This window comes from Schistocerca cancellata, chromosome 5, assembly GCF_023864275.1.
Source record: "Schistocerca cancellata isolate TAMUIC-IGC-003103 chromosome 5, iqSchCanc2.1, whole genome shotgun sequence".
Lineage (NCBI taxonomy): Eukaryota > Metazoa > Arthropoda > Insecta > Orthoptera > Acrididae > Schistocerca > Schistocerca cancellata.
Window position 1 is genome coordinate 552,023,293 of NC_064630.1, and position 20,566 is coordinate 552,043,858.

A 20,566-nucleotide genomic window follows, 5' to 3' on the forward strand; every position below is an offset into this window, starting at 1 on the left:
CCATCCCTGTAATGGACTGGCCTGCACAGAGTCCTGACCTGAATCCTATAGAATACCTAAAGAATGTTTTGGAACGCCGACTTCGTGCCGGGTCTCACCGAGTGACATCGATACCTCTCCTCAGTGCAGCACTCCGTGAAGAATGGGTCGCCATTCCCCAAGAAACCTCCCAGCACCAGATTGAACGTATATGTCTGCGAGAGTAGAAGCTAAGGTTTAGGGTGGGCCAACACCATACTGAATTTCAGCATTACCGATGGAGGGCGCCACGAACTTGTAAGTCATTTCCAGACAGGTGTCCGGATACTTTTGATAATATATACAGGGTGGTCCATTGATAGTGACTGGGCCAAATATCTCATGAAATAAGCATCAAACGAAAAAACTACAAAAAACGAAACTCGTCTAGCTTGAAGGGGGAAACCAGATATCGCTATGGTTGGCCCGCTAGATGGCGCTGCCATAGGTCAAACGGATATCAACTGCGTTTATTTAAATAGGAAACCAAATGCTGCAATATGTTCTATCACACTACTATAAATATTAGTTCTGGCTGTCAACAAAAATGTTAGCAGCATTAGGTAAAAGCGGCCGGTGTGGCAGAGCCGTTCTAGGCGCTTCAGTCTGGGACCGCGCGACCGCTACGGTCGCAGGTTCGAATCCTGCCTCGGGCATGGATGTGTGTGATGTCCTTAGGTTAGTCAGGTTTAAGTACTTTTAAGATCAAGGGGGCTGATGACCTCAGAAGTTAAGTCCCATAGTGCTGAGAGCCATTTGAACCATTTGTCCGGACCGTTCACCGGGTAGTTACGTTATAAGAAAACAGGAAGTGTTCAGCCACATGTGAAACGTCAACGACCACCTGCAACAAATGATGATGCCCAAGAAGGTGTTTTAGCTGCTGTCGCGGCTATTCCGCACATCAGTAGCAGACAAATTGTGCGAGAATCGGGAATCTAAAAAATGTCTGTGTTGAGAATGCTACATCAACATCGATTGCACGCGTACCATATTTCTATGCACCAGGAATTGCATGGCGACGAATTTGAACGTCGTGTACAGTTCTGCCACTGGGCACAAGAGAAATTACGGGACTATGACAGATTTTTTGCACGCGTTCTATTTAGTGACGAAGCGTCATTCAACATCAGAAATAACGTAAACCGGCATAATATGCACTATTGGGCAACGGAAAATCCACAATGGATACTACAAGTGCAACATCAGCGAAATTGGCGGGTTAATATATGGTGTGGCATTATGGGAGGAAGGATAATTGGCCCCCATTTTCTCGATGGCAATCTAAATGGCGCAGTTTATGCTGATTTACTACGTAATGTTCTACCGATGTTACTACAAGATTCTCCAACGGAAAGAGGTTCCTACTCAATGGTCTGTAGATGGCCACAGTAGTGGTCGAAACCGGTCACCTTGATAAATAAATCGTGATCAAGACTGTTCAAATGGCTCTGAGCACTATGGGTCTTAACATCTTAGGTCATCAGTCCCCTAGAACTTAGAACTACGTAAACCTAACTAACCTAAGGACATCACATACATCCATGCCCGAGGCAGGATTCGAACCTGCGACCTTAGCAGTCCCGCGGTTCCGGACTGCAGCGCCTAGAACCGCAAGACCACCGCGGCCGGCATCAAGACTGTTTATAATAGTAAATACTACAAGATGTTTCACTGCATGACAGAATGACGATGTACTTCCAACATGATGGACGTCCGGCACATTGCTCGCGTGCAGTTGAAGCGGTATAGAATAGCATATTTCATGACAGGTGAATTGGTCGTCGAAGCACCATACCATGGCCAGCACGTTCACCGGATCTGACGTCACCGTATTTCTTTCTGTGGGGAAAGTTGAAGGATATTTGCTACCGTGATCGACCGATTACGCCTGACAACATGCGTCAGCGCACTGTCAATGCATGTGCGAACATTACGGAAGGCGAACTACTCGCTGTTGAGAGGAATGTCGTTACACGTATTGCCAAATGCATTGAGGTCGGACATCATTTTGAGCATTTATTGCATTAATGTGGTATTTACAGGTAATCACGCTGTAACAGCATGCGTTCTCAGAAATGATGAGTTCACAAAGGTACATGTATCACATTGGAACAACCGAAATAAAATGTTCAAACGTACCTACGTTCTGTATCTTAATTTAAAAAACCTACCTGTTACCAACTGTTCGTCTAAAATTGTGAGCCATATGTTTGTGACAATTACAGAGCCATCTGTCACAAAGCGAAAAAAGTGGTCCAACTAAAAGATTCATATTTCTTTACGTACCACACGAATATGTGATAAAAATGGGGGTTCCGATTTACAAAAAAACCCAGTTGATATCCGTTTGACCTATGGCAGCGCCATCTAGCGGGCCAGGCATAGCGACATCTGGTTTCCCCCTTCAAGCTAGACAAGTTTTGTTCTTTGTAGTTTTTTCGTTTGACGCTTATTTCGTGAGATATTTGGCCCGGTCATGATCAATGGACCACCCTGTATATATATATATATATATATATATATATATATATATATATATATATATGTGTGTGTGTGTGTGTGTGTGTGTGTGTGTGTGTGAGCGTGCGCGCGATATCGGTGCGGATGGACGCGAGGCTCTTGCGAGAATCGGCGAAATACTGCAGGTAATGAGAATAATGTGCAAGGGGTGCTACATTAGTAGAGTGTGGATAAGTTGAGAGTTTGGGCCTGTCGAGAGGCGTGCTAACGGTAGCCAGTGCGATTCAAATGAGAGCTGTGTCTCAATGACGCTGTGGTCAGCGCATCTACGTATTAACCAGGAGACCTGTGTTCCGATACCAGTCCGGCACAAATTTTCAACTTTGCCCATTTATTTTAATCAACAGTCACTAATAGCCAACGTCTGTATTTCCTTTGGGTTCTAAAAAAGTGGTTTCGTTGCGCAGGTGCAGGAATTTGTGTTTGAATAAAATAAAAAAAAATAACAGCTGTTACTTTCTTATCTTTCTACATCTCTTCAGAGTACGTTGCTCTGTTCGTGCAGGTGCTGGTGTGCTTGGGCGATGGTTCAGGCGGCTTCTACGCCACGGTGGTGGCAGTGTGCGACTCCAGCGCGGACCAGAAGTGCAGCGCAGAGCAGGCTGCCTGCGTCGCTTCAGCGGACTCCGAGTGCCACTCTTCCCTGCCCGGCGAGGAGTTCACGTGCCACGGCATCGGATCCTTCCCTGACCCGTACGACTGCCAGACGTACCACATATGCACCGAGGTCAACGCAGGTTCTCAACCCGAATCGTGCTCCGGAACTACAGCGTACAATCCTCTGCAAGCAGACTGCAGGTGAGCATATATTTTACTGCTCCAAGAATACCTCTCCTTCCCAGAATATTTTGTAAGACTCATTTCGGTGTGAGGGCGACCTTTTGTATTCTTTGTTGGGGTCGTTAGTCCGAGTATGGGTTTTATAAAAATTTTCAGAGTACTCTTCTTTTCTCTGCAAGCCTTCTCGTCTCCGCATAGCTACTAAAGGCTTATTGTAGATGGCCTCATACTGAAGTTTTTGTCCCTAGACTGGCGATTAACAGATGCCTCAGTGGGTGTTCAATCGCCTGTTCCCTTCTTTTAGGCAAGTTACAAACTGCATTTGTTATCTCAATTCTGTTCAGTACTTCCTCTATAGTTACGTGATGTACCCATTGAATCTGTAGCACGCTTCTCTAGCCTCACATTTCAAAACCCACTAGTCTCCTCTTATTTGAATTCCTTAACGTTGACGTTATTTCCTTACAAGGCTACACTCCAGGCTAATTCCTTCAGAAAAGGCTTCCAAAGTCGGAGAAGTGCAATTGTAAGTTATCTTAGCAAATACGAGAGATAAGATTATGTGAATGGGCACCTGTTTCCTCTACTTTTGAGTTGTCTCTTTCTGCATTTATAGTCTCTTTATGAATGTAAACCGTTGCAAAAGTAAATTCGACTGTTTTTTTTTATTTTTTTAATTTTTTAAGAGATTTTAAACATTAGTGATAGTAATTGTTTTCAACGCTGTCAATCGACCCTGTGAGACTGAAATCTGATATTTCCTGTATGTGGTTTATCTGTGCCACAAGTGAAAACCCTGTGCTACTGCTCTTGAGAAGCAAGAAGAAAAGGTGTGTCTCAAATTCTGAGTTGCTGCTAACTACAGAGAATCGAGCTAGTGCAATACGATCTCTTAAACACATGCACTGCAAACTTGTTTCTTGTAAAATTTATCCCTAATAAAAAGGAATGTTCATCGGGTAATGGGAGCTTCATAACGACGTAGGATAATCTGAGTTACTCAATAGACAAAAATTCTTCTCAAGAAACTGTATTAAAAAAGAAAATCATCTCATAAAAATTTCTTGACTCTATTCCATTCATAAAAGTCCACCACTGAAGGCTTAGCAAGCTGTAAGAAAATATTTCATTACAAATTACAACAACGAAATATCAACACAGCAAAAATAGGAAAATGTAACACAACGTGAAAATTCATTCTTTCAAATCCATTAACACTGACCATAAAAAAGTTTTTAAAAATCGCAAGAAATTCGTTATTTGGATGTCTGAGTTGAATTTTCGGTTTGGCATAATAGTATCTTCCATCACATGAATAAAATAATCCCCAAGAGCACCAAGTTCTCCTTCCTTTCTGTACAGGCTCACTGCCACGACAAACCCGCTACAACTCCCCATCTCCTCTCCTCGCGATCAACACTTAATACCCGCTCATCTTCGCAGATACACACACCTCTCGCAGTCACTGCATATGTTGTGAAGCCATCGTACAACCGTCACACGAAACGGAATTGGGAATGTTACGCCAGCAGTTGTCAAATGTGTGATAATTGTGACACATTATCTCATTATCAAGTACTGCAAAATAAAGAGACGTTTATGTTGAGAGTCGGTAACCGTTATCTCCCGAGGAGCCAAGTGTTACGCCCTCATTGATAATGATAAGTGGGTGGAAGATGGCCAGAGGGTCTCTTGTCGCAGTAATCTGGACAGACAACGAAAAGATTAGTTGACACGTGTTCACTTTCATTAAAAATATTGTACTCAACTTGTGGTTGAAGAAATGCTACTCTTTTGACAACTTGTGGCAGCCGCGGTTAGCTATAAGCAGAGGCTCAAATCGGGAGTGCACCTATGTGCACTAAATGTTATGTCGGTAGTTGTAAAGTTCGGCACCATCTAGCGACACGGAAATAAACTCGACTAGAAGTAATATTGAACTAGCAGACTGGAGCCCAGGTGCCCGCCACTTACAACACCGTCCTGGCTCTTTTCATTGGTCGACGGACTGAAGTTTCTTCATTAGTGGCGATGTAAAAAGCGCCGCTTGCGGCTCCGGCAGTATCGATAAGTTGCGATACTACGGAAACCAACCAATGAACCGCGATACTACATGTACTTTCAACCATACGAAAATGTTTATATCGTCATGCAGTATAACATACCCAAAAGCGTCTGTACCGTTAGGCTTCTTCAAAAGTAAAAACCCAGCAGCAAATATGCATTGTAGAATACAAAACTCTTCCTAGAAGATGTCTTGTTGGCGTGTTATACACTCAAAGTACAGCTGCAAACTGAAGGCAGCCATTTCCATCCACCAAAGAATTTGATAACGGGATAAGGTAATCCCGAAACATCTTGTCGTAAAAATATCACGCATTTGACAACTGGTGACGTAACATTTGTCAGTATCGAAATACATGCAAGTTTTAGAAGGATGTGTAATACCATGCGTTTGAGCTCTTTACGGGACAGAGAACATTCCTCTCATTCTTTTCAAGTGCGATAATGCTGCTACTATTGCAGTAGGAAGAACTGGCCATGTACAGAAGCCATGTCAAGGGGTAGGCTCAGATTCAGCAACACTCGCGGAGAAGACGGCTGTGTCGCTGCTCCCCAGAATCTTACTGTGTTTAATGAACTATATCAATATGTAAATTATTGGTTGCTGCTGTTTTTGCAAGGGGCCCTAATTTCCATTCACATTTAATAAGAATGTGCTAAAAAAAATTTATTGGTCAGAGAAACTGTAGTAGTTGGAATCAGGACACTATAACAGCTCGTTCGGATGTAAACTAATTCAAAGCAGGTATTTGTGCGCTGCCCACTTCCCCACGTTGGCCCATCTCGCTGTGGTGTTTCCATACAAGAGACTGCACACATTTACCACTTTACTGGAGAGTGATACTGCAACTGGTACTAGTTCTAAACCACCTGCAGCTCTCCTAAGCGAGCAAGCGGTTCTTTTAGTGGGGATCATTAATATATTTTTTGCGTCAGCTCACATAGATCTGGATAGATTCTTATTCTCTCGGTGACGTGTACGTCAATGGAATGGAATCAGTGGCACGTTTAAACTTTTGAGTTACCCAGTATATTGTGGCTGGGTAGCTGACTCGGTAGACTATTTCACTTGAGAGGCTCCTGTCACATTTCGTGAAGGCAGATCTCTTATTTCAGTTCTTCTTGAAACTCCACTTGGTGATGTGTTGTGTATTGTATTGTGTGTTGCGACTAGATGCTATCAACGATTTCTTTCATTTCATCAAATGATATTAATTTTGTTGTTGAAATAAAGGCCATATCAGAGATAATATTTACGAAAAAGCGTTCCTCTTTCAGTGGCCTGTGTTGGGTATTTTCTGACAAGGCACCACTTATTTCCATTTACCTTGTACGCATAATTTGAAGATATAGCTCTTCTCTAGTCATTGGTGATTATTCCCTGTTTTCCGGTTAGTCGTCGTATGGCAATATTATTCATCATTACGACCAGACATTTCACTCCCACTGCTGGATAAAAGTCTCCACTATACTTCTCCATCTATTACGCTCTTCACTCACATGGGTCGAAGTTGCTACTGCACATTTCTAATGACACCTTTCCATATTACATATAGTAACCACATCTGATGTTGGTTACTATCTCGTTCAGTTCATTTTCATTTCGGTCATAATTAGTGAAACCTACAATTATGGATATAGGGATGTAAGGCGAAACGTTAGGGCCCATGTACCACATGTGTCATTTCCTGTTACTACATTACTGACATAGTCCGATCAAGTCTAATACAAGCAATAGCATTAAAGTAAACGCTGTGGCGGTTGTGATCTCCAACCCAGACTGTTTGATGCAGTTCTCGAACTTAGTCTATCCTTTGCAAGTTTTCGATCTTTGGATAACTATTGGAACGTTCATACAAGTTGCCGAAATACTATACCCGTTGGACGCTATGGACCGGCAGCACACTCGTGGACTGTTCAATCAGTTATAACATTGCTCCAGTTTTGGTGAGATGTTTTCTGTCGCATACATTCTATAATGACTTTGGAAGTTTCTTTTGCAGCCTTGGCGCTATTCCACTCTCCATTGCTCGAAAAGTTTTATATATCTAATCTGACATTACTTTCGAAATGTTCTCGTCCCTATAAAGTGTTTAAAGGTATTAGGTATAATTTGCATTTGAAGTAAGGTACATGTACGCACCATATCTGAAATGTCCTTCATGTCGAAATTTGCTTCATATTTGTTAATTCCGCATATGGTCAATCAATTGTGACCTGCCCCCCTTCTGCTACATGCAGAGCAATCGAAACTGTAGATAATCCATAGATTAAGAAAGGTATTTCATTAATTTAACCACTGCCTATGCAAAAAAATGAAGTGTCTTCTTAACATATTTGAGATTAAATGCATACATCAGCACCGAGATCGTTGAAGGTGACTTAGTGACTTACAGCACAGGGCTATGGCAAAAGAAACTACGAGGTTACGGCTATATAGGGCGCTAAAACAACTAAACAACACGTTGTTATCTAACACTGTCATACTGGAAGACAGGTGATTTGTTATGTTAAAGTGTGCAGATAAAAATCCTATGTCGGAATCGCTAAAATTTCTTTACTGATTACCAGCTTCACCTCACTGACGAGCCATCTCCGTAGCAATAAAAATTATTACTTTATTCAATGTGTGAACCGTCAGGAATTACACATTCTCATAATCTATTGATCTGAATCGCTCTTGTTGTCATGTACACATCAAAGTAGGTCGGCACGATTACATAATTTAAAACGTTAGACATATCAGCGCATTTTCAATAAACAACAGATATTATGTTTACTTAATAATGCAAATAATAGCATTGGTGTAGGTATGCTACTTGATTTAAGGATAGCCAATCGAGATATGAAGAAAGGGGAGAGATAAGAAGATTGTGGTTTAACGTTTCGTGGGCGACGAGGTTAGAGATGGTGCAGATCGTCGGTATGGAATAAGATGGGGTGGAACCCTCGTACCATTGGCTTAAACCAATTTAGAGAGACCATGGAAAATCCATAAATGGAAGGCTGGCGTGGCACTGAACACCGATTCTTCCGAACGCAGTTCCATTGTCTTTAATACTGTGCTATCTCGCTTGATATAAATAAGATATAATGTCAGAAGATGATGGTATATCAGTGAAAATTATGACAGATGGTAGAATCATAAAACAAAACGAACTTACAAAATTAATAGCAGTATGTTTGCGGAGGAAGACAATTCACCAAAAATTCACAACGACAGTACAGAAAAAAACTTAGACTTTCAATCAAACGAAGAAGCTCGCTTTAGGAGTTGATTCAGCTGAGCGGTTATAACCATTTTTGGACCACTTCAGTAGAATGTGTGGTTAGCAGTTTGATCAGATTACAACAATGTGATTCCTAAATGAATAGCATGAAATCCTTTCCAGGTGTAATTTTTTTGTGGTGTAATGGTGCGTTTGTTTCAATATTCGCCATACCTAAAAGAAACTGCAATGTCACAGCCCCTGACCTATGCCTCTGATGTGATGCGGTCGGCAATTTTTTATAATCAAATCTTGCTTTTTGTTGACAGCCTGACGACATCCGATCGAGTCTGCACCGAAGGCCCCATCACGCCTTGTACGCAGCTGGGACAGGTGGGCATTGTCCCAGAGAACCCAGCCATCTACTACATCTGCATACAGAAGGGAGATGGCATGTCTCCGGAAATGTACAGGTGTCCTGGTAGTCAGACCTTCAACGTTACCACTGCTGCGTAAGTATCCATAGCAATGAAGAGACCGAAACGCAGACCCTTGGTATTCAGTTTGGCGTTAAACATAATTTCTGTGTACTGTCGAAGTCCATAAAATCTGCAGTGTAAACATTCGGTCACTCATTGGCAAATTTCGGGGCAATGTTACAATCGATCTTCTTCCATTTGTCAAAAATGGCTCTATGCACTATGGGACTTAATATCTGAGGTCATCAGTTCCCTAGGATTAGAACTACTTAAACCCAACTAATCTAAGGACACCACACACATCCACGCCCGAGGCAGGATTCGAATCTGCGACAGTAGTAGCAGTGCGGTTCCGGACTGAAGCGCCTAGAACCGTTCGGCCACAGTCCATTTGTCGGTAGAGAGGGTTTTAGAGGCTGGGATCAACCAGTTCATTGGGGAGCCTCCCCAAAATCATTTACGAAAGTCACGCGTAAGGTTCCAAAGGAATTAAAATCATCCGGAAAATTTTCTTCGTAATACTGGTTATGGCCGATACTGCTCAATATACGCTGAGGTGATAAAAGTCATTGGGTATTTCCTAATATGCTCGGTGTAGCGCAGCAGCTCGACGTGGCATGGACTCAGCAAGTCGTTGTAAGTCCCCTTCAAGAAAATTCAGCCTTACTGTCTCTACAATATAGCCGTCCATAATTGCAAAAGCGTTGCCGGTGCAGGATATTGTGCACGAACTGACCTCTCGATTATGTCCCATAAATGTTCGACGGGTGGCCAAATCATTACCCGAACTGTCCAGAATGCTCTTCAAAATAATCGCAGGCAACTGCGATCCCGTGACATGGCGCACTGCCGTCCATAAAAATTCCATCGTTGTTTGGGAACACGAATACCACGAATGGCTGCAAATGGTCTCCAAGTAACTGAGCATAACTGTTTGCAGGCTGTGATCAGTTCATTTGGACCAGAAGATCCAGTCCAATCCATGAAAACACAGCCCACATCATTATGGAGCCACAGACAGGTTGCCCATAGTCTTGTTCCCAACCTGGGTCCATGGCTACGCGGGGTCTACGCCACACTCGGACCCTACCATCAGCTCTTACCAACTGAACTTTGCACTCATCTGACCAGACCACGGTTTTCCAGTCGTCTAGGGTCCAACCCAATAAAGGAGATGCAGACGATGTCTCGCTGTTAGCAAAGGCACTCGCATATCGGCCATTAACGCCAAACTTGGCCGCACTGTCCTAACGAATACGTTCGTTGTGCGTCCTACCTTGTCTCTTAGCAGTGCCTACTCCACACAAACGCTGCTGCTCTAGGTGTTAAATGAAGGCCGTCGGTCACTACGCTGTTCGTGGTGAGAAGTAATGCCTGAAATTTGTTATTCTCGGCCCGCTCTTGATGTTGTGGATCTCGGAATATTGAATTTACAAACGATTTTCGAGTTGCAACATTCCTTACCTCTAACTCCAACTACAATTCCTCATTCAAAGTCTGTTAACTCACGTCGTGCGGCCATAATCACGTCGGAAACTCTATCAAGTGAATCACCTAAGTACAAATGACAGTTCTGCCAGTGCACTGTTCCTTTATACCTTGTGTACGTGATACTACCACCGTCTGTATACGGGCATATCGCTATCCCATGATTTTTGTTACACCAGTGTACACTGTGTGGAAAAAAGCACCCAGAAGTGGAGTAGAAAACCAAATTAAACATTATAGGTTGATAGGGTATGTGATGTTATTCCGGTGATTTCAAAATCGAGTCAGGACTATAAAGAACTTGACAGTATCACGCAAACTGCCGTCGAATTCCCTCTGGCCTGCGTTTATTCATTGGTCCGTTGGAGCAAGGTGCCGTAAAGGCGTTGTATCCTCTCCCAGAGCAAGCCGGCCAACAGTCTTGATATCGTGTGTACTGGCACTGGCACCGACGTCGAATTCTTCCCTCAAATGCTGTGTGGAGGACGAACCTGGGAATAATGATGACCATGGGAATACCTCAACATCACGCAGTAAATTCATATAAACGCATGCTTAGTGTGGACATTCATTGTCCTGTTGAAAAGTGGCACCGAGATACTGTCATTTGATAGGTAAACACAAGAGGATGCAGGATATGCATGTCGTACTACTGTGTCGTCAGAGTTCCCTTAGTTACCACCAGCCGTGTTCTGAAGTCATACCGAATGCCTTCCCACAGGTGTAGCTCTCTTTCGAAGAGTAAGATCTCTCTTGAGATCGTTGCCATGCTCGCCGACGGTGGACCTCCGTGGTACTGTGAAACCGCGGTATATCGCTGAACACTATGTGACGTTGTTCATCAGCAATCTATGCTCGCCTCCTCTGCACCACTACATACGCTTCCGTTTGAGTTGTAGTGACACGGCAACGGACGCATGGGGCGTTAATTCCCTCGTATGGCTGCTGCTAATCTCTGATCAGTTTGGCGCCTGAGAAACAGTTTAGCAGGTAGTCCATTATTTGTTCTCTGACGACAGGCACAGATGTGAAATGGTTGCGATGCAGTCTGTGCACAATACGGCGATCTTCCCTGGTGGTGGTCGCATGTTGTCGACCGGGATCTTGTAGGTGAGTATCCCTGCCCTCACGTTCCTATACAGTCCAATGTCGGGTCACTGTCACATCAGAATGTCACAAAAATCTCCATACTGCATGATCGAACCGGCCGGCCAACCGGAGACCCACAATGAGGGCCCTTTGAACTCTCTCGGGTTATGATAACGCTGTCTCATCCGAGTAGGTTGCATCCCCGTTTCGTTCATGGTCATCCCTCAGTTTCTGACGCTGTTCGTGCCCTTTATAAAACTTACCAGGTCTGACTACAGCGCTAAAGATGAACTACACTAATGGCTTGTGGTGACCTCTCACACAGAATTGCAACGTTGATCAGTTACATTCCCTCCGATGGCGTGTAACGATCACAAAGTTACGTTGACACCTGACGAAGTCTTCTGGTGCTTCACATGTCATGCAGTGCTCCTCTGCTGACAGAGGTCACTTGTACAGTTATTAAACATCCTCTACTGAGTGATATCGTAGTTTACTTGTTATTTCAGTAGAATTTGATATTACTGTTGAATTATTTTTAATTTTGTCTGTCATCGTATTGTGACTGGCTACGTATATCCGTAAGGTGCAGAGCGATACCGTATTTATTGGACTGACTGTTAGCATCGTTATTTATGTTTTAGTTAGTCTGTGGAAAACAAATCGTACAAATATTGAAGGCTCTATGCGCACAACAATCAACTCGCTAGATATTTTGCCAACCCCCTCAATGCGAAATTTCCACATATTTAAGTATGGGCACCTTTAGCTACGTAATAAGAAGAGTAAGTTTTAAATATTCTCGCACTTTTAATTGTAAATCTTGTAACTCTTGTATATTACACTGGTGGGTTGCGGAGAACAAAATGTCTTCCTTCCAATCTTACCGTCATGACAGACGACATTGAGTTGACATTTCTCATATTGTGTAACGAGAAGTAACTGACATATGAACTGCGACTTTGTAAAAACTGCGTACCATGAGCGTCTCTGACTGTCACTGATATAAATTACTACTCTGACCTTGGACTACGCGAGGAAAAAATCTTCAAACAAACTAAATTTTTTTTCTGATATTATAATAATTGCTATTATGTTTCCTGTTATTCTTCCCTCCTGTCTCTCCTTGTGTGTGTGTTTTCTTTTTTATTTGCTTCATCCTTCAAGCACTTCTGTTGACAAATTAGGTTAACATAGGCTCTAGATCAGTGGCACCCTATCTTTCTGAGGCCCCTGAGTACCATGAGATATTAACTAGGATCATCCCTCCCCGCCCCCCTCCCTTCATCCACCTAACTCAACTTTAGAATCTAAAAGAATTTTCTTTGAACATTTTCATTTTTAAAAGATAAATGATATTTAGTTTGTGTAGGTGTTAATCTAATGAGTCAGTGAGAATGACGAAGCAATTCCCAGGACATCACGAGTGCTACTAACAAATCCTTATCAGAAAAGGAAGCTGACTACCGGCATACGCACCTATTACAAAACAAGCTTCCTCTGCACCATTCCTCTACCTAGCGGCACTTACTTTACTCACACCCTGTTGCCTCACTTAAAATCAACCACATTAAAATGTATACTCTATACGTAGGCAACTGTTGGTAAATCACTTGATTTCTGGATTCCTTACTTCTGAACTGTCAGAAAATGGAAGACGTCAGGTTTCGAATGTCTTGTGTCACTAACATTAATAATAATAATAATAATAATATAGTGGAAGGTCTGCAACAATGTAGTAGCGATTGCATAGTTACTGTTGTGTTGTCAATTAGTTCGTTTATTGTTGCGCAGTGAATAATGAAGCAACTTGTAATCTATTGCGGAGAGTATCTATAGCATGAAGAAGACAGTTTCATGAGATATTTAAGAATATGTGATGCATATGTCTTAATTTTACTATCAAAGATGCATGATACAAAGTACATGTGTACTGGGTGGACAAGGTGTGGAAGATGTTCATACACTCGTTTCGCAAGCTGTAACTACTACCATATTATGCGTTAATCCCAGTATTTGAAATAATGTAATTATTTGTAACTTATGTATCCTGTATCGCGGTCTTCTGAAATAGAGATAATTGTAATGATCTTCAAAAAATTATTTAGATTAATGATTTATACAAAATTGAGGCTCTTTATGTATACGTTTCAGAAAATTATAGTTTACCCCTCATGGAGTAATTACCACCAGGTTTAAATCACTGCACTGGATCGAAATAAAGTGGCGGAGAAATATAGTATTACGTATAGAGTAGTCTCTGTTTTCGACTACCTGCACAGAACGGTACAGGCGCTCCTTCTCTTTGCGTACATATTGGAGGCGGCGAACGGTATAAGCTGAGGCCACGTCATGAGAGAATTGTTGCAAAGTCCCCATACAGTGAAAGCATACAGGAAGAGTCCCATCCACCTCTCAACAGAACAAAAAGCTGTGTAACGAGCCCAAAAAAAGTGTGAAAGGGTTTTAAGTTTAAGTAAGCGATCGTCTCATAATTTGAACGAGCGTGTAGTGTGTTATGTGATACCAGACAGCACGATGTAGAAGCGAGATTCATTTACGAGAAAGGTCGCTTGGAACCTCTCGCTCGACTGCTCCGTTACTTTCGTACTATGAGTAGTCGTCATACAATTCTATCACATCTAGAACTACGTTATTATTTTTTTAAATGGTTCCTTTATGGACAAAGAAATCCCAACGTCACATTACCGCCAGATGGGCAAAAACAGTACGGCTGACCCCCTTTATAAAGTGTAGTACGTGCAGCATTCCGCTTTCTACGTCTGAAGGGAAACAGCGCAGCAACAATACAAGTCTGAGTTTGTTCCGATGTACAACAGAGGTGTACCATCGTAAGCGCCGGACTTAGGCGACGAATACGCTCCCATTGCAGTCGAGCAAGTGCGGATGACCACCTGTCTGTGAAAAACAGGGAATCAAAAGAGAAGTGGACGCCTTGATGCTCTAATCAGACATGGATCAATTTATAACGTAATATGTGACATTCTGAATGACAAAAGTCCATCAGAGACCTCCCTTGGTCCGTCAACCAAACCATTCGCTTGGCTATATGTCCTGCGTTCCTCCATTTTCAATACAGATACAAATATGTTTTCTACTTGAGTCTGCTTTGTCACACATTTATTTGTTTTCTACCTCTATTACCAATTCTTATCAAACATCTGCCTTTTTCTCGCTGAATAACTATCGTTGTTTCGCTTATACAAGCAAAAACTGGTAGTATGTATTGATTGTAAAATTTCCATATCAGCACACAGGGATCTCAGAATTGAAACTGTTTGCCAAAATAACGCAAAGCCATTTTATTCTTCTGTTTATTTCTTTGGCTCTTATTCGCCTTTAATTCTCTGAATAAATATTCTCTTATCTATGTGTTGATTATTCGTTATTTCACTCCCATTGTAACTGATTTCCACTGCTTTTTTCTAAGCACATTCTCACATGTCAGCCCCAAATTTATGTAGTGTTCGTATCTCGAGTGATCATCGAGCTGTTTTGACCAACGTATGTTGTGCGAAGAGATTAACCATCTTCGACACCGAGGGCAGACTACAGTAAATCAATTCAATACTTACGCAGAGATGACAGGACGCGAGCAGGGTAACAGTAGCGTGGGAAGCTGCTTCGACAGTTCTTCTTCGGGATGAAGACCATCACAGCAACACGCTTTCGTTTTCAGTAAGAAGACTTCTATAGCACACACGAGCGATCAAATTAGGACTTCGTGCTAGGTAGTCTCGCCTAACACTATGTGTACACGTGGTACTCAGTAGAGGGTTCAAATCCGTATGAGGTTATAGAGATTTACAGTTCCCACGGTTTCCTGTCATCAGTTAACGTGAACACTGGGTTGACTGCGCTGACAAACCACATTCGATAAGGTTTTTCGTTTCTTTTCCTCTGCGGACGTGTTTCAGCTTTAATGATGTCGAACAGCTTAAAGCAGAGATTAGGGACCCGTGTCCCGTTACCACTAACGGAGTGATTACGTCATAGACTTCCCTTATACACTAGTTTGTAGAATTGAGATGGAATATAAAATTGTTTACGTAAAATAATCAATTTTCTTGTTGGTTCTAATAACAAAAAGTTTTTCATAATCACACGGGGACTTGATTAGTATTTTAATTGTGTTTATGCTACTGCCTATGTACCGCTTCCGTTCATCCAATCTTACATTTAATGTTCCACGCCATGGTCACAACAGGCATAAACTTTTATTATTAATTCAAGGTGACATACGATATTCTAGGAAAATTATAGCAGACGATTAGGTGAATGTTTTAGTGCGTCATTAATACTCAGTGCTTCTCTGCAGAGACGTAGAAGCAGCTGTAGTTTTGTCTTGAGATTAAAATTAAATAATTACGTATTCTTCCGATGCAACAATTTTCTTTTCCTTTCTTGAGAACGAATGTGTCCCCTAATTATTTTTGGTATCTTCACTAGTGTACAAGGGAAATAATTATTATACTTATGAGTCGTTCACTTATTGTATTAAGTGCCTTGCAGAAGCATTCTTTATAATTCGAGAATGTAACTTAATTTTATTGCTCCTATCTTTTATGTGCGTTCATTGCCCCTTCTGTTACCATTTCTAGACTCAAACTTCTTTGTCTAAATGTTTTTTTTTGTTTTTATGCTGCATTACGCTATGCTTCTAATAGTGAACTTTACACTGCTGTAGACACAAAACAGTTCTGTACCAGCAACTTTCACGTTATATTTAGGATAACTATATCATGATCTTTCTTTTTTCTGTTCATATTGTATACCGAGATACACTGCATAACTAAACTCCTTTCACGAACGATTGAATAATGTAAGAAATACATTGTCGCAGTGAAAAAAGAATATTTTCCTCTATTTCAGAAAACGCAGCTTAGATATAACTGAATCGCATTTGAAACGTTAGGGGTGTTATGACTCTGGCGTCGATGTAGGTAGTATGTAATTGAGCTTTTGAAACGTTAGTGGTGTTATGACTGTCGCGTCGATGTATATAGTATGCAATTGAACTTTGTGCTGTGTGAGAAGATAATACAGTAGTTGAAGCCGGCGCTTGTGTAGAGTTATACATGAGCGCTGTTCTCCATGTGTATTCTCCAAAACACATATCTCCAAATTTCCTATAGCGTCATTAAAACTTTTCTTTTGCAGGTGTGTTGACTCCTCTCTGAAGTACATGCTACCGTAAACGGTAGTGCAGCCATCGGCAAGCAACCACGACCCCGATTCCAAGCACTCGGCACGCTGACGTGTTGAAGTACGCCGATCGTGTGGATTCGCACCGTCTGCAGTGTTCATTTGTCTCACATCCCATATGCACTGGGAGTATGACTTCAGTCACATGAAGCACTTTTGTCTGGATGAGAGTCGTATTTATTACATTTTTGGTACCTTTCAATAGCTGGAGTTACTAATTTCGTGAGAGTGTAATATTTAATGTCTAGATTATACAGGTGTTTAATTAATTTTGTGGTTGCCTTGGCTGTTTGTATCAATGTTGCCATAAAATTTAAGAAATCAACTCTATTGCGTTGTTCTTTATTTTCTCCTGCTAGAAACTGATTACATCTGTACAAGCAGGAGACTACTACACTACCACAAAAAGTAGTTCAGCAATTCGGAAATTTAATTTCAGCAACAATGATATTTAAACAGTAACAGTTGATGCTGAATGCAAGCAAATACAACAGATCATTCCGACATAACACTTCTGGCCATTAATATTTGTTCACTATAAAGGCGGCAGGCAATACAAGCCGAGACAGCGTGAGGTGTGCTATGTCCTTGGATACAGAAATGGTTAGCATTTCAGCGCATCCGCACAACATAGGCAGTAGTAACGTCACCTATGTTCTACATACAAGGAAAGATTAGAGAGTGGGTTAGCTATACGGGAAACATATTGTAATGTTGGTTAATTTGGAGAAAATCGCGCTATGTCTCGCTTAAGATGGAGAAATAGTTACCAGCATCACATGTTGGAACTTACCAGTGGATAGAGTGTGGCCAATAGAGACTATTGCTGCTCGCATGATATTGCTACTCACACTGTATCACTCCACACATTGGTGTGACTGCACAAGTGTCACTCAAATAAGAAACTGATGGTTTCAGCAGAGACAAACACAACTCTATATATGATCTCAGTAGTTGGGGAAGAAGGGGAGAACGTAATTCTTCTTTGTGAGACTTACGTAAAGAAACACCACCTGTCACTTTCAAGGTTACCCACACCCAACCCTGGGACAAAGGGACCATTGTTCTCCTTATGTAAATAGACCCACAGCCACATGGAGTCGCCTCCTAATGAAAAAAAATTGCATCACCCTTATCTTTATGTAAGTCTAATTCAGGACTCTATTGTAAACAAACCACTCATTTCGCTGTGGCCCACTATGAAAACGAATGCACATGGCTTTGCTCCTTACATAATCAAACCGTGTATATATGCTCTTAACTTATGATTATGCAAGTATAATTTATGATCCTAATGTAAATTAACTTTGCTCCACTGCTCTTATTTTTAATTTATCTTGGAGGATCATCTAACCCCTTTTAAGTTTCCACCTCTTCCTTCCCCTCCCTCCTTCAGCCCCCACTCCTCTACGCCAATTGGGTGTTGCATAATTGTCAAGTTGAGCTGAAATACTATGGTTTTGAAACCAAAATAGAAGTCATACAATTTGACAGTACTGTGTACATGCGAAAGCAGGAGTGTGGGCTCCAGTCAGCTGAATTGCTATAATTTGACTATGCCATGGCTGCCCAGTGGCAATTTCTGCAACACATGGCCACCTTACATTCTCACTTACAGCTTTGGGGCAGTTACAGTTTTGGTGCTACTTTCTTCCAGCATTACAAATACTCACTTTTCTAGACCATCCTCCAAAGACACAAATAAATACAAGACTGTTAATATTTCACAACTTCCAGAGTAGATTACTGATGATGTGTTGGTTTGTGGGGCTCTCAACTGTGCAGTCATCAGCGCCCTAGAGTGTATTACTGAGACGGTACATCACTAAGGCTGCTATACTAAAGGATGATTAACAATTATTGACTATTATAACTTCTAGAAAACACACGACGAACTTGTCCCACCATTGTTAAAGTGCTAAAAACAATGGCCTACACGCTATAATGTCACTTTAGTTCTTATTTATTCTCTATAAATGTCATCTGTACATAGTAGTAATCATCATGCTAGGGTAACTAAAACTGATAACATTTGGCTGGCAGAACCTTGACTTGTAGTTGATTTGTTATATACAGATGCCTACGTGATATGTGATCTCACATTAAGAATTTACTGAGAATAGTGCTTAAATAAATATATATCATACAATTTCATTCCTAAGTAGGTAGTTTGGGATGTGGAGTCAGCACCATGCACAGGAAAGAGATTGTAAATTGATGTCTTATCGACCTTACTAAATGTCCTGATCCTCCTACTTCCGGTTAAATAGTATGGTATTAAGGTACTGTCTATAAATCGTTGGTAGTGCTGTAAACTTTTTCGACTAACAAATTTTATGTTTGTTAAGGTGAAACCCATGTGAGAAACATATCTACCGTTCAATAAGTATACAATAATAAAAAACTTCGCTATATATTTTTATCAAAATCGATTTTTATAGCAGATTCTCTTAGCATTTCCGATAGTATTCTCTGTTACAGGTAAGCCAAAAGTATTGTGGTAATTTACTCCATACATCTCTATGTTACATTGAAATTGTGGCAATCTAAACTACTGGTGGTAAAATCTTGTTTCGAAAACCTTAGGAGTATGGAGTAGTATAAAACATCCATTGCAAATCACAACTGCTTACCTGTATGTTGTATGGAGAGTACATTACAGTGCCATGTGCATGATATTTTTACGATAATAGCATCGCCCTCTTTCCTTAAAAAATGTGGACTTTACTTGTTTTATAAGCAAAGGAATAGTGGCAAAGTGGCAATGATCTGAGTAATAAAGTGGGGAATGGATTACTTCATACTTGAGAAAGACGTTCTAAACTATAGAAGCATGCAGCTTTACTGTATGATTAAATGGTGATGGCGACCTCTTGGGTAAAATATTCTGGAGGTAAAATAGTCCCCCATTCGTATTTCCAGGCGGGGACTACTCAGGAGGACGTCGTTATCAGGAGAAAGAAAACTGGCGTTCTACGGATCGGAGCGTGTAATGTCAGATCCCTTAATCGAGCAGGTAGGTTACAAAATTTAAAAAGGGAAATGAATAGGTTAAAGTTACATATAGTGGGAATTAGTGAAGTTCGGTGGCAGGAGGAACAAGACTTTTGGGCAGGTGAATACAGGGTTATAAATACAAAATCAAATAGGGGTATTGCAGGAGTAGGTTTAACAATGAGTAAAAAAATAGGAGTGCGGGTAATCTACTACAAACAGCATAGTGAACATATTATTGTGGCCAAGATAGATACGAAGCCCACACCTACCACAGTAGTACAAGTTTATATGCCAACTAGCTCTGCAGATGATGAAGAAATTGATGAAATGTATGATGAGATAAAAGAAATTATTCAGGTAGTGAAGGGAGACGAAAATTTAATAGTCATGGGTGACTGGAATTCTATAGTAGGAAAAGAGAGAGAAGGAAACATAGTAGGTGAATATGGATTGCGGCTAAGAAATGAAAGAGTAAGCTGCCTGGTAGAATTTTGCACAGAGCATAACTTAATCATAGCTAACACTTGGTTCACTAATCATAAAAGAAGGTTGTAGACATGGAAGAAGCCTGGAGACACTAGAAGGTGTCAGATAGATTATGTAATGGTAAGACAGAGATTTAGGAACCAGGTTTTGAATTGTAAGACATTTCCAGGGGCAGATGTGGACTCTAACCACAATCTGTTGGTTATG

The 20,566-nt window shown here is 41.3% G+C and overlaps 1 protein-coding gene across 3 annotated transcripts in view; it reads left to right on the plus strand.

Moving 5' to 3' along the window:
- Positions 1-17,206, plus strand: part of LOC126188269 (uncharacterized) — a 206,580-nt gene extending 189,374 nt beyond the window's left edge. For 2 of the 3 annotated variants that reach the window (XM_049929840.1, XM_049929841.1), the window contains exons 5-6: positions 8,988-9,106; positions 16,832-17,206. In XM_049929840.1, the coding sequence (XP_049785797.1) occupies positions 8,988-9,106; positions 16,832-16,868 (156 nt within the window). In that variant the 3' untranslated portion in view covers positions 16,869-17,206. Of the gene's footprint in view, positions 1-3,268; positions 3,340-8,923; positions 9,107-16,831 lie in introns of all 3 variants that reach the window. The other variant, XM_049929842.1, reaches the window with a different exon arrangement.
- The last annotated feature ends 3,360 nt before the right edge of the window (positions 17,207-20,566 follow it).